This window comes from Sebastes umbrosus, chromosome 19 (assembly GCF_015220745.1).
Source record: "Sebastes umbrosus isolate fSebUmb1 chromosome 19, fSebUmb1.pri, whole genome shotgun sequence".
In the NCBI taxonomy this organism is placed as follows: Eukaryota; Metazoa; Chordata; class Actinopteri; order Perciformes; family Sebastidae; genus Sebastes; species Sebastes umbrosus.
Genome location: NC_051287.1, coordinates 25,749,099 through 25,764,748, shown reverse-complemented (window position 1 = coordinate 25,764,748; position 15,650 = coordinate 25,749,099). Strand labels below are relative to the sequence as shown.

Genomic DNA, 15,650 nt, shown 5'->3' with positions numbered 1-15,650 from the left:
GACCTTGGCTGTTTTAAGCACACCTCTCCTGCATGAATCATGATGTGTCACTGTCGCTGTTCTACCGGGTTTCATTTCTATAAAAGTATCCCAGCCGAGGTAATCTATGCTCCCTCATCCTTTCAGATTCACCAAAGGGTAATCGAGGCTCTGGCTCTCCAGGCAAGTTGTGCAAACGGGTTAGAAACCATTAAATCTTTATTATCATCCCCTCATAGAGATAAAACTCCTCACTCCTCAGGGGGTTAGAAACACAAGTGCTCTTGTATTCAATGTACTAGAAGTTAACAGAAGTTGTTTTGTATTAGTCTCATAAGCTATGGTATGATATGGATTTGATCATTATCAGGAATAGCACTTGATGTCCTCCTAACCACAACGTTTTTAAAATGGCTGCATGATTCAATTTATAGGCACACTTAGCTTGAAATATATTATGTATAATGTATATGTATTTGTCTGACTGTTTAACTTTTCAGTTTGATCTTTGGATGATAAATTATTGTGTCATTTATAACGTTAAAGCATGTCTGAACCTTTCCAGTATGAGCCCTCAGGCACGGGGCTAGCTGCAAGCACTAATTATCATATACTGTAACACATAATTAAATCAATACCAGAAAGAAAAGTGAAATCTTGCTCATCTTGCTTTAATAGCCGGTGCAAGTTGACTTGTTTTTATGTTAGTAAAGGGTGATGTAATCATTCAAAGCTGTGAAAAGGTCAACATTTTAATCGCCAACAAGGAGCTGTTCAAAGCCCTAAAACAGACAATCTGAGGTCTGAATGAAAGAAGAAGAGCCGTATATCTGGAACTGTCCACAGAGAGGAATTCATCTATGCTTATGTGATCCAGACACCCACTCAGACTAAATTAATCTATATAGTTGACGGTCATCTGTTATATTTTCATTTTCAGCAACGCTCTTCTCTTTCCTAACGTGTCCGACTGTTGGAGATCCCTTGTTACTGGAACCTGGATAGAAACTGGATGTGCATGTCATCACACACACACCAAGAGGATAGCCCTCTGCTGACTGAACACATTCCTCATGACAGGAACACAGTCTGTTTCATGATGGCAGCAGTCCTACTGAAGTGTGGATGTAAAGATTCAAAACCGAATGCACATTTTCAACCACCTTTTGTAACCAGAGTCCACACTTCTTTCTAAAAAAGTGAATACATAGACATGGACTAACACCGATTCAGCCCCTTCTCTATACACATGGACTGGCTTGGCTTGAATTTAATTGGTTTGACTCGGTGCATCAGCCCAGCACGGCAGGAGTTCAACCCGCTTGAGGGTGTGTGTAACCATAGTGGTCAAAGAAGTAGCCGTAAAACGGTAAACACATTTCATTTCCTATATTCTTCCAAATAAAAGTCCCTTGTATTCTTCCTCCCTGCACTATTACTGGCATTATTTTTATTGAAGGATAGCCTTAACAAAGCACTCCTAGTTCGGTGATAAAAACATTTAATTTCCTATAAATTCTTCACTATAAAAGTCCCCCGTTATTTTGTTATTTAAAAGCTTTTTTTCATGAAGCAGCAACCTCAGGAAATGTTGGGTTTTCATCAGCAGCAACTTAACATGACTTCCTATACAGCTGAAAATGAAACCATAAAATAAAGCAGATATCTGAAGAAACAAACTTAAACTCACAGAGAGAAAGTACTGAGAGGTGAACACACAGAGATCAGGAGCACTTTGACCCGACCCTGGAGGTGGTCCATCTTGGGAACGCGACTTGGCGCCACTCTGTATGCTAAAACTGGTAATGGAAACGCAAATCAGCGCAGCATGGATCGACTCGGACAATGGAAAAGTCCATTTGTTGATGCATGTGCAGTTATAGCTCAATTATGCCAAGAGTTGCTGAGAGAATTACCTGCAATAAATTGGATTGTGCACTTTTTGTTTAAAGCCCCTGAAAAACATGGTTTCTATTCTAAAGTATTTAACAAGTATTTTTCACTAACATTAAAAGGAGCTGTGTGAAGGATCTGGCGGTATCGATCGGTGAGGTTGCAGATTACAACTTCTCCCATGTACCAAGCGTGTAGGATTGCTACGGTGGCTGACACAAAAAGGCGAATTTATTAAGACCCACAAAACTAAAACACCACATCTTCTAAACTTTCATCTCGGTTTGTTTCAAATAAAGCTAAATCCTGATTGGTGCTCTGAAGTATGTGACATCACCACATGTCCCGCCCCCTTCAAACCAGCGAGAGGGGTGCTGACAAAACATTGAGAAGAAATGTTTTCAAGGCTTTTAAATCCTAAAAATACGATGTTGAAATGATGTTTCACAGGTGTGAAGAGGTGTGGAGGGCGTCCAGTTTGGTGAAATTTGGGTCACATCTTTTCTGTTTGCAGATGATGATGTAATCCTTTTGGCTTTATCAAACTCTCGCACTTCTGAATTGCGTCCTGCCAAGTGTGACACTGTCATAGTTGCCGTCTTCTCAGAGCCAGGTTTAAGGGACAGATGGTGAGTGATTGTCACTACTCGCTGCAACTAAAAACAGTCACACATTTAAAGTGGAGTTTTTACTTCAAAGCGTGTCCTTAGGGAACTATTTTCTCCACAAAAAATGGAGGAAACACTGAGAACTGTTCACAGCAGGGTCTGTGGATTATCCTGATTATTTTCAGTATGCAAGGCAGCTTCTATTTTTCAGGTCATTTTTCACTGCTTTGAACTCCACAAATGAAACTCCACTCACCTCCATTATACTGGGACGGTGGCATAAGCCTATGAGATCTCAAAACCACAGCAGACAAGACAAAACAGAGTATATGGCTGGAAGGTATATAGTCAGTATGTGAATTTGTGGCTAAATTGTTACACAAATAGTCAGTGGTCATGTCTATAATGTTTTGTGAACAGTTATTTTCCACTTATATCTTAATGTTTGATTGAAAGACAACTTATAATGAAGCAAATTACATTCAGTAATAGTAAATGGTAACATTTACTAGTCAGTATATTATATATTTTATACAAGGTGAAAAGGTATTAGCATGACATAAGTATTTATTTTTTTTGTTAAAGCATGTGTATCAAAAGCATTCATCATATAAGGGGTGTGTAGCAATATATACATACTGTACTTCGCAAAAGTTTATGTCATCACTGACGTTGTTGTTGTCGTATTTATTCCTAGATGGAGTGTTAATGGAGCAGCTACAATGTTAGCATAGCCTGGCACTGATCGATCCGAACTCCATTCAGAAAACAAGCATTTTAAAAGTTGTTTTCTTGTCGTCTTGCGGACAGACCCGACAAAGCATGAATTCAGACTTTTTACTAATCAGCATCATTATGTAGTTATTTCGGCATACTTTTGATCCGTTTACAACAACGTCGCTGCCGTATTTATGCCTGGATGACGTTATGTTGAGTGTTGATGGAGTAGCTACAATGTTAGCAAAGCCTGGCATTGATCGATCCGAACTCCGTTCAGAAAACAAGCATTTTAAAAGTTGTTTGCTTGTCGTCTTGCGGACAGACCTGACAAAGCATGAATTCGGTCTTTTTACAAATCAACATCATTATGTCATTATTTCGGCATCATTTTGATCCGTTTATTGCAATTAAATCACAGCACAGTCTGTTTATTTTGGGTTCATACGGCAGTAGAGACGTGTGTCTTGCTAGACACAGATACAGTATGTGAATACAGTTTGCTGCTGGGTGACGTTATGAACCCAGACATGACGGCGTTTGTTTTTCTGACATATCTGGGACTTCACCAACATGTACGAAGCAGCAACAGTGGTTATTTCTGGAGGAAAGAAAGGTGAAAATTTGCTCCGTGCTTGGTGTGAATGTACGGTAACACAATACGAAGCACAACATAACGTAACTTAAACAAACATAAACAATAGCACATGCACAACAACAGCACGATGTAATGATACATTGAACCACTGACACGCTCCCCAGAAAACCTAAACACAGAACTGTTCTCCGCCTTTTCATTTTGAAAGAGCAACGACCAATGAGGAAACTCCAACAGTCGGCTGACCAATCCTGTAACTCCATCACTCAGTCACTCAGTCAGTCAGTGACAGACTTTTGCGTTTGTAAGGCTGGCCCTCTGTGATCCAGACAAAAATAATTAAATAAAACACCACTCAAAGCTCTTGTTCCATTCACCGCCCGCGACCTCCACCCCAAACCACATATATTGAAGCTCTTATTTCATACATTTACCATGGTTGTGCCACATTTGTGGACTATGATTTATGGATTCATGGATCAATGAAACAGACAGCTATTATAGTATTCCAAACCCCACAGTATAACATACAAATACAGGGGTGTGGCATTGGTTACTTATAAAAGCATCAATCTGGTGGTCTAAAATAGCCCAAATACTTGTGAGAAGTTAAAATGAGAAGAGCATAGATGAAATAATTACCTGTGAGACCGCCCCCGAGGCTCCGTCTGCGAACGTGTTTCCCATCCTCGCTGAGATGTCGCATGAACTTGAGAGCAGGACTTAATCCATGAGTCAGCTCAGGATTGCTGGACTTCCTGGGGTAGGTGGAGGGAGAGAGGATGTTGTCCAACTAGAGGAAAACATAGAAACAAATACAACTAATGTTACTAGAAATTGTTGTTATCACCGTATAATGATGAAGTCCACGTTCTTCTTTGTTTCTGTTCAAAGACGGCCTACATTTCATTCCTTATCAGTGTGTTGCATTCATTAGCTGTTTCTACAAACTGTAGTTATAAAATTAAACACAATACGTTGTGTATGTGGGAATGCAAAGTGTAATGTAAAGCAGGTATCTGGTCTTCTTCTCAGACACCATGTCATTACAGTACTTATATAGCTCTCCTTTCTGGAAATACAAACTGATCTCAGCTTCAAAACATTTATACTTTATACTTGTTCTCTTTTTCTATTATTGTATATAGCATTCTTCTGGATCTATTTTTAATGTATATAGCATTCTTCTGGATCTATTTTTACTGTATATAGCATTCTTCTGGATCTATTTTTAATGTATATAGCATTCTTCTGGATCTATTTTTATTGTATATAGCATTCTTCTGGATCTATTTTTACTGTATATAGCATTCTCCTGGATCTATTTTTATTGTATATAGCATTCTTCTGGATCTATTTTCTGGTATTTATTTCTTATACTTTGTGTTTCCTTGTAAACGGTTCCTAGAGCAGAAGGCAAAGGAAGAAGTTCATTGTTCAGGGAAACATGGAAATAAATGCTTTGACTTGATACTTATATATTATTATATTATATAATACATACATAATACATAAATAAATACATAGGTGTAGCACTCTGCCACTATTTTCTCCTCTCAGGTGAGGAAATACAATATTCTCAGTTGTCGTAGTACGACTGGAAAACATTTCCATTTGTTTCAGGGCTTGAAGATCTAATCATCACTAAAGCTCATGTCATGGAAGAGAGCCAATATAAACATTCTGACATTTAAGGTGTGTTGATTGATTCACAACATCATCCCTTCTTTATGTAACATGTAAGAAAACATTCCACTTTAATAAGTTGTAGAAGCCTTTGACTCAGTCTATAGTCTATATATACTGTATATAGTCTATAGTCTATAGCTAGCTAACTGTTAACTAGTACAGATTAGAGCTGCAATGATTAATCAATTTGTTGTCAACTATTAAATTAATCGGCAACTATTTTGATAGATAATTTATCAGTTTGAGTAATTTTTTAAGAAAAAAAAAGGTAAATTTTCTGATTCCAGCTTCTTTAATGTGAATATTTTCTGGTTTCTTGATGACAGTAAACTGAATATCTTTGAGTTTTGGAACAAACAAGACGTTTGAGGACGTCATCTTGGGCTTTATGGGAAACGCTGATCGACATTTTTCACCATTTTCTGACATTTTATAGACCAAACAACTAATCGATTGATTAAAAAAAATAATCAACAGATTAAACAATGAAAATAATCGTTAGTTACAGCCCTAGTAAAGATGAAAAGGCAGAAAATAATTTCTGAGGTTTAATAGAAGCAAAACAGATATTTCCTGAAAATGCATTGAAACTAATGGAGAATGGCTCATCAAGCGAATGTTTTCACCTGTTGTGTGACATATAATAGTTCAGTGCAACTTTTATTATATGGAATATATCGATAGGAGCCCCTCAGATGTGTGTACTGAAAATATATTTTTTTTAAATGACATTTTTACTGCTTATTCTAGGGAATTTTCTACCATTTTTGAAAAACAAAAACAGTAGTCCCATGTGCCCAAAGACTAAATGATAAGAAAATGTCTGTATCTCAGAAACTACAAGGAGCACAATCAAGTTTTTGGTATCTATCAACTCATAACACGTTGAACATAAAAGATATACACATTTTACAGTGCAAAACAAATATTTCAGATGGAAAACATTTACAGTAATAAACACAATTTTAGCAGTTTTCAAAAATCCTGACTTTGAAAGTCAGATTTTTTAATGTGATCTAAAAAATGTCAAAGTTGTATTGTTAGATATTTGCCCAAGTACAGTATGTCCGGACCAAATTTCAAGACTTTTGACCAATCGGAACAAATGTTGTGGCATTTTTCCTTCTCATGCTAAATATAGTCTTTGTATGTATGTAAACTTACCACCATAGGAACAGTGGTTACTTAACCTCGAAACGAGCCACAACTTAACCACGCACATAAAAAAACAACCAGAATTCACAAGAGCTTTTTGTGAAGGAGACAGGATGTACAGAACTATGATAAATAAAGCTGCAGGCTACCCTGAGGGGAGGACTCAACTACTCAAATCATCTCTAGGAGGGGGAATTCCCAGGGTGTTCTCCAGATAATGTTCAGTTAGTTTAGAACAAAATGTAGTTTATGAATCACTTTCTCAGTCCAGGACTTGTAAGGTCACCACACCCATGGTTGTTGTGGCTTTTTACTGAGTAACAGGACAGTCTAAGCAATAGGCCAGTATCCCAAATGACAGACTATTATAACAGAAAGACATATTTCCATACAGACAGTACAGTGATTGATGACCAGAATATAGATATAGTGGAGTCCTACAAGTGTTTGAGAACCTAACTAGACAATAAACTGACATTTAAGTGTAATACTGACGTGGTGCACAACAAAAGCCAACAGAATCTTGGTACCAACGGATTCCTTAGGTTTTCTAGCTTCATGATACCAGTATCTTTACTCTAGCTTTAAAACTGAGCCCGCTACAACCTAAGGCGCACAAGTTGCGTTAATCTGGTAAAGAAATTAGTGCCGTTGAAACTAGTTATTATCACGTTAACTTCGACAGCCCTAGTGTTTATTGTTTTTTGGTCTTAGTGTTGTATTTATGTGCCCTGAATTTTATGTGTGCATCCCACTGCTGCATAACCAATATAAGCCACACTGGGGACGAATAAAGCGATTGATTGATTGATTGATTGATTGATTGATTGATTGATTGATAGATTGATAGATTGATAGATAGATAGATAGATAGATAGATAGATAGATAGATAGATAGATAGATAGATAGATAGATAGATACAAACAATGCTAGTGAGAAAAGTAACTAGACATCAAGGAATATGGACAGATGGAAATACATCACAGAGGTTGGACCAGCCTATTGAATCCTCAGAAGATAATGACCTTGCAAGAAGCTCAGACCACATAACAATACCCGGTGGTGAGGAAGAGGCCCTCCCTGAGAATACAAAGACATACATGGCTCAGGAAACACTCTCTGCTCCTCTGTGGGATGATTCATGATCTCAGTACAATTAAGGACAACCGAGTCCTTGAAAGGTCCTTGTGGGGTGGCTTGACCTCTCGATGACGGCAGTAATGTAGAGCAAAAGTGACACGGTACAGACTCAGAACAAAAACATGAAGGTAATGTTTTTCTAAATGCTTTTGATGAAATCATTATCATCGTCTTAACTATAGAAACACATAATGTTATGCAACATAGTTGATCTTCAGTCATCGCTTCTAAAAACAATTACTCAAGCTAAGTTTGCCGCTCTGCCTTAGTCACAAATAGACACTGTAACATCAGGATCTCATGACCCCGATATGCCAGAGCTCTGTAACAGTGTTGTTCATTGTTTGTCTGAAACAAACTATATGTTCTATAACTGTACATATATCTACAATCCTCTGTCTGAGCGGTTAGCTGTGATACTGAGACAGGATGGTGGAACACGCGTTACCTCTCAGCTGTGTCTAAACACAGACATCCACTCTATTTATATTGACATGGCACATAAAGTACATGGTCACATTTCATAGAAGGGATAGTTTAGATGTACTCTATGTAGTCACATTATATAACCTCATGCTGTGGCAATAAGAAAGAAGACTGAATGAAAACTTTCCATCTGTGTGGAACAGTATAATTAATATATATATATATATATATATATATATATGATATATTATATATATATGATATATTATATATATAATATATCATATATATATACAGTATATTATATATATAATATATATGTATATATATTATATATATATATATATATGACTTGTAAAAAAGTGAGAAGGAAGTCAACTTTTCAAACGAGTCATTTTCTCAGTAGTAGCTATTTTGAATAGAGGAATTTATGCAACGTAGTTTGTTAAAAATGTATTTTCATTACAATGAATTAATTATCTAACCCCAATTGAGCCGTTCTTTGACTGTAATTTGTATGTTTTTTTTGCTTGGTATGCTATCTCAGGTGTTTTATCTGTAACTAGTTATTTCTAAGGTTTTTATTCTTATATTTGTATTTTATATGGTATTTTAATGTGTGTGACCCCAGGAAGATTAGCTGGTTGCTATGGCACCAACTAATAGGGATCCTTAATAAACTCAAAATCAAATTCTTGAACACTGTAGCTTGTAAAGTTCGGGCTCAATAAAAGCAGTCACCCCCCCCCCACTATCTATTTTATATATGCATAAATGAGTCAGTAGTGTGCATGCACTTTAGAATTAGTGGGGAAAATCTGATTACAGCTGAAAGGGGAACAATTTGCATTATTATGCTAATAATCGGGCTGCAACTAACGATTATTTAATAGATGTATAAATGTCTTGTTTTGTCTGACTCCCAAGTCCACAACAGAAAGAAATGTGGTTTAATGTCATAGAAGATGCAGAAAAACAGCAAATTTTCCCATTTAAGAAGCTGGAACCTGTGAATTTAGGCTTAAAAAAATACTTAAATAATTAATCAATTATCAATATAGTTGCAGATTAATTTTCTGTTGATCAACTAATTTCGTTTCAGCTCTAGCTAATAATGATAAAGCTATTAATAGAACATGTTTTAGTTGGAGGTATATTGTGTTATTACTAGTGTGAAATATATTTTTAAAGACTTCCCAATTTACATAATTTTGATCAAATGGCCCGACATATCGCCTGTATCTCAGTCTAAACTGGTCATATATTAGCAAGCTAACGTTGGTTCAGTTAGCTGTGCAGCAGTAACACCTGGCTGTTAAATATGTGTAAATATTTAGGAACAATATCTGCCTAGGAACTACAGTAGTTTATGTGGTGCAACTCATATTAATTTGGTGACGTGTACTTTTACATTTAATAAACATTCACGTGGTAATTAAACAAAGTTTGAATTTACAAACAGCTGGTGTATCTGCCTCCAGGTGTTTAAAGGTAAATACATTCAGATTAATCACAATGAAATAAGGAAAGGACAGACTGTTACATAATTTTAAAGCAAACAGATGATAACCAAGCGACGCCTCTATAAGCAGCTTAGAGTTACGCTGCGAACCAATCAGAGGTAAACTCCTGCATCACCCAGGAGCATCTTTTCTCAGGAGAGGTCATCACAACCTTCAGGCCTGATCACCACTGACCACAGTGATATACAGTACATACTATGACCTGCTGCAGGACGGCAGCTCTGCTAAGTCTCTGCAGAGTCCCCATGTGTGAAGGAAGTTAGACACACTTTATAGTAGTGTCTGTATTGCTCAATATATTCCAGCTTCTTTCATCATCCTCTTTTCCTTCAAGGCTGTTTGAGGACATTAAGGTCTTTTGTGTTTGGATTATTGTATATCTGTGACAAATACATCAGACAAGAGAAGAAATGTGATGTTTCTGTTCTGTTTGGTTGTTTTACAGGCAGATCACTCATTATATTAGCGGTCGACCTCCAACACATAAAAGGACGTAAGGTTATCAGCAACTGCATCTGTGTCTGTGCACTAGGTCAAAGTCTTCAGTTTAGATTTTGGTCTGCTTGTCACTTGACTATGCAAACATGGAATATAAATGAATCAATATTTTAAAAAGAAAAGAAATACAGCTACTTGAGGAGCAGTATGTGATGCAGAAAATGCTTTTACTATTCACGGGAGCATTAGGTATATTCTTGCTGTAAACTGACAATACTGACAATTGCATGCTGAAAAGTTTAAACCCAATACAGAACAAACAAACTGTATGAGCCTTGAAATCCTTGCAACCTTTTGCCTTCATCTTCCTGACTCGGTTGGTGCACACAAACAGAAAACTGTGGAGGGCTGCCAAAGCTGGCCAGAGTTACATTTGGTTTCTTTGGTCGGCTGAGCTTGGTCATGATTATCAGCCAATTATGAACGATCATCTGGGTAATCAGTAAAGCCATATTTCCTTAAGCAACTTATAAGACATATTAGTCAAATTTCTGCTGGTCCAAAACATCTGCATTGATTTTAAAAGTGGGTTTCAGTCCTTCAAATGCCAACTTGATTACATGGAAAGCACTGCGGTAAGCCAATAACAGTTCTCTCTGTGTGCACGGCGGGTAGCACACACGGCAGCAGTGTTGGCAGCAGCCGGTACCCTTTCACCTACCATTCCTCCTCCCTCCCTGCAGCACAGAGCCACGCAGAGCTGCTGAGAGCAAGATCAAACCTGACCTTCACCTCCTTCCTCATCCTCAGCTTCACATGCAGTGGACAGTACCAACAAGCCTCTGTTGTCAAAGCAAAGAACAGACATCAAACAAGAGAAACAAAGAAGACGGGCTGCACAACACACAGAGTCGGTTGTGTTTACCACCTGAAAGATGAGGGAACCTTAACCTGTATAGAATGTGTGACAACCACAGACTTTATATCTATATTGATATGTTTTGGTTTATTTGCTGTTACACCATCATGCTTTCTATTGAGAATACTGAGTCTAATGTTTACACTATGATGGTATATAAGATTGTGCAGTGTGGCATGATGCCCCTGTGGTTCACGTTACCATGTTAACCACAACATCCGTTTAGCTTGAAGCAAAACACTCAGAAACGAAAATGTTTCTCTCAGTTCTGCAACCTTTTCTGTCTTATTTATCAAGGATGGCCTGAGGTGTTTGCATTTGTATATAATGTGCATTTGGGTGTGTATGTACTGTTTAGATGTATATGTGCTGCATGTATGTGTATATACACTGCTCAAAAAAAGTGGAGGGAACACTTAACCATCACAGTATAACACCAAGTCAGTTAAACTTCAGGGATATCAATCTGTCAATCATTTCATTCAGCCCGAATGAAATGAGTGGACGGGCTACCTGTCTCTACCTTCCTCCCTGCCTACGTGCACTCTGCCCGTACACTCATTGCGCGTCACCGGAATCTTCCACAAGCTGCTAGCTGTGAGTACTAACAGTAGCCATGTTGGTTGTTCATTATGATAATGTTGGGGGAGTGCTTTTGGAGGGAGGCTTGAAAGGACGGACTGTTAGTTTTGCCGACTTGGTGACTTTCTCACTAGATTTAGGGACTTTTTGGACCTTTTAATTGGAAACGAGTTGGCAACACTGGGCTGAGTTTTTTCAGTTGTATAATTTCTTAAATCTAGTGTACCGTTTCTCAACATTACCGACCTTAGCTTTAGGTTCTGTTTTCTGGATTCCACTAACTCCTGATGGAAATATCTGTCTCTTTAGCTGCAAGATGCAATAAAAGACTGTTATTAAAGAATCAGTGGAAATAAAGAAAAGGAGAGAGCCAGGCCCAGAAAAAAAGGGAATCAAGTCAGACAATGTGCGAGAGAAATGAGAAAATAAATAAATAAAATGTAATGCATGTAGGGAACAGTTCCAGCACACAGTGGATAAGGCCGAGAGTAAACACTCAAAGTTTTACTCCAGCTGTTGACCTTTACCAGCCAAGACTACAAAGACTATTGGAGGCGGGGACAGACACTTTTTTTATACCGGTATATATATATATATATCTATATATCTATATATCTATATAGATATATAGATATATAGATACATATATACACACAAACACATACAAGCATACACAGCTACCTAAACAAACTGACAAGCAAAAGGACAGAGCAGCAGGAAGAGTTGTATATCCCACAAAGGCAAATAGAAAGATGAAAGAGCAGAAAAAACAAGGCTGAAAAAGTGCACAGGGACATTGTCCCCAAGGTCCAGTAATAAATACTTCAACAGTCCAAGCCAAGGAAGACTCTGTGGACAGGGACATTGTCCCCAAGGTCCAGTAATAAATACTCCAATAGTCCAAGCCAAGGAAGACTGTGGAATTCACATGCTTGTATGTGGTCTACGTTACTAGACCACTAGGCTTGGCTATGAAAATAACTCAAGTGAAAACACATATACACCAATTTCAATATTGTTCCTGCTACTTCAGGAAATGTAGCATATTATGGTATACTGCACCAACTAACATGGTTCTGCATTACAAAGGTGAAGAGAGTTGAGTCCTGATTTCCTCATTAAAAAAATTAATCTAAAGCGGTTGTACAGAGGGAGAATTAGTAAATGTATTCACACCCCAGGATATGAATTCCCTTTGAAGGATTTCAGGGAAGTGTTTATCATTTCACTGAGATGGATGAAAGGAACAAACTGTTATTGGTGTCTTTCATTGGTTGCTAAGACACAATGAGTCCACATTTACACTAAAACAGGAAGACAGACCCTTTACACTCATCGCTCTCCCTGCCATTGTTTCTCTAGCACATCCTTTTCTAGCCAACAACTGAGGATAACATCAATTGGTAATATCACACTTTTCACACATATAACATGCATCTAAAATCATAAACTCAACTGAGGATTGGTACAGGCAAATAGCTTTAAGAAGACCATCAAGCATTCCCCCCTATGAAGTCATGGGACTGCCGTAAAAAAGAATAAATCTGTAAAAGAATAAAAAAAAAAAGAAATGTGGAAATATAAAAGTGGAATAAATGAAATAATAAATAAGTTAATCAAAAACATTTGGGAATATAAAAAGAAAAATTAAAGTATAAATAAGCACATAAAAAATTTAAACAATATGCGGAAAAATAGAGTAATTTATATGCAAAAAGAAATACAGAAATAAATGAACAAATAAATGTGAAAACAAATGAAAATGTTTATATTTATTCTTTTATATTTTCTTTATATTTCCACATGTATTTATTCTTTTATTTATTTCTGTTTATATTTCCCCAGTTTTTTCCTTACTTATTTATCCTTTTATTATTTCTCTTTATATTTTCACATTTATTTTGTAATTGTTTTACAGATCTAATCTTTCTATGTCACTCGTATGACTATAAGCTATTAAACTATAAGGTTTGGTTTCCATCGAGAAAGTTTCCAAGATACAGTCTATAGACACTCTACACTGAACAACGAAGACCTACAAAAATGCAGTTTTTAAAGCCAGAATTTGTAGATTTCCATGTTGTTGCCTTCACAAGTACACCACAGACAGCTGAGTAGTGCTTGTTACATAATTGCTCTTCATCATGGTTGGTATTTTGCAATCTAAGAAAGTGAAATGTCATCAACCAACTGGACATTTCATTGGCTATTTTTGCAGGGACAACACGAAATTAAAAGTAATTGTATACTAGAGTTACATCTGTTGTAGACAAAAAACAACCACAGAACAACAACCCCCCATTCTATTTTCCATACTGACTATGAGTATAAAAAACTGTATATGTAAACTATAACAAGTTTGAACAAGATTAAAGCATAGACTGTATATCAGAAGTGGACGTAGTCACCATGACATCACTCATTGCTGTTTTGAAGCCTCGAGTTCTGCATTTTGGCCGTCGCCATCTTGGTATTTTGTAACCAGAAGTGACACAAGAGGGTGGAGCTCAGTACAACCGAACGCTGATTAAGACATTTTTAGGCGACGGAACAGGTTATAATTAACTTTCATGAACTGAAAACACACTGTGAAAGGGTTAAAGTTGTAAGAAGAAAACACGGCGCCGTGGTAGCGACCTGTCAAGCACAAGGTAGCCCCTGCTTTATGGTCTATTTGACTCTAAATGGGAACATAATTTACTAAATGAACATCATGCTGTATTGAAGAATACTTGAAACTATTGATTGAGACCATAAACTCATGTGTACAATGTTTACTGAGGTAATAAATCAAAAGAGAAGTATGCTCATTTTCTCATAGACTTCTATACAACCAGAGGAGTCGCCCCCTGTTGGCTGGTAGAGAGAATGCAGGTTTAAAGGGGACATATTATGCTCATTTTCAGGTTCATGCTTGTATTTTGGGTTTCTACTAGAATATGTTTACATGCTTTAATATTCAAAAAACATATTATTTTTTCTCATACTGTCTGTCTAAATATACCTGTATTTACCCTCTGTATGAAACACTCCGTTTTAGCGCATTTTAACATAATGGCAACGGAATTGCGTTGCTAGGCAACAGCTTGGGTCCATGTTTACATCCTGTCAGCTGATGTCATTCACATACACTGCAACAAGAAATAAACTGGGACACATCTAGAATGTTTACGTTTAAAACTGTGAAATTGTCTAAATATTGTAGATTTGTGACATCACAAATGGACAGAAATCCTAACGGCTTGTTTCAAAAGCTCAGTTTCTGAATACAGGCTGTGCGTATTTATCTGTGGATTGAATGTTTTGATAGTTTAACAGTATTTATATAGAGCTTAAACCTGCTTTATAATATAAAAGACATGAAAATCTCACTTTTTACAATATGGGACCTTTAAGGTACTTCAGCATTGGCTTCACTTCTCAGACCTGGAGTTGCCCACTGATTAAAGAGCCTTATTTTTCTGATGCTTCACGGTGCGACAAGACAATCACTGTTCGGAGTGGGGGTGAGGTTTAAAATGCATCAGAGGAGGATTGTTGCTGCCATTTCTGTAAGTTGAGACATTTTTTCACATTCCCTTTTTAGTAGCCTACAAAACAAACACATGGTGTACTTATATAATGCCGTGGTCATTTCATGCAACGCTTCCATCTTTGTGAACTGTACTCAATGAACTCTTGAGATGGGGAACATCTTCATCCTTCTTTTTCTCAGGGTCAACTGCAGTAGAACAAACTATGTTCTGGCCGACCTCGTCACCCAACATCTGTCTACTTCAACTCTCCCCGAGTTCCACTCTGGCCTGAATCTCTCTTCCCTCGCTTTCTATACTGAGTGTTTACTCATGAGGAAAACAGAAAAGTCTCACGGCTCAAATCCAAATAACTGTATGATCAAAACTCTCCACGGGGTCCTCCACATTTCTGTCACCCGATGGACACTTTTATGTCTCTCCTTACACGGACACCGTTCCTTCATTAG

General features: G+C 37.2%; 1 protein-coding gene across 9 annotated transcripts in view; it reads right to left on the bottom strand.

The window, feature by feature from the left end:
* Nucleotides 1–15,650, bottom strand: part of mast4 (microtubule associated serine/threonine kinase family member 4) — a 116,121-nt gene that overhangs the window by 88,328 nt on the left and 12,143 nt on the right. For all 9 annotated transcript variants that reach the window (XM_037753773.1, XM_037753780.1, XM_037753774.1 and 6 more), the window contains exon 2: nucleotides 4,438–4,588. In XM_037753773.1, coding sequence (XP_037609701.1) covers nucleotides 4,438–4,588 — 151 coding nt within the window. The remainder of the gene's footprint in view (nucleotides 1–4,437; nucleotides 4,589–15,650) is intronic.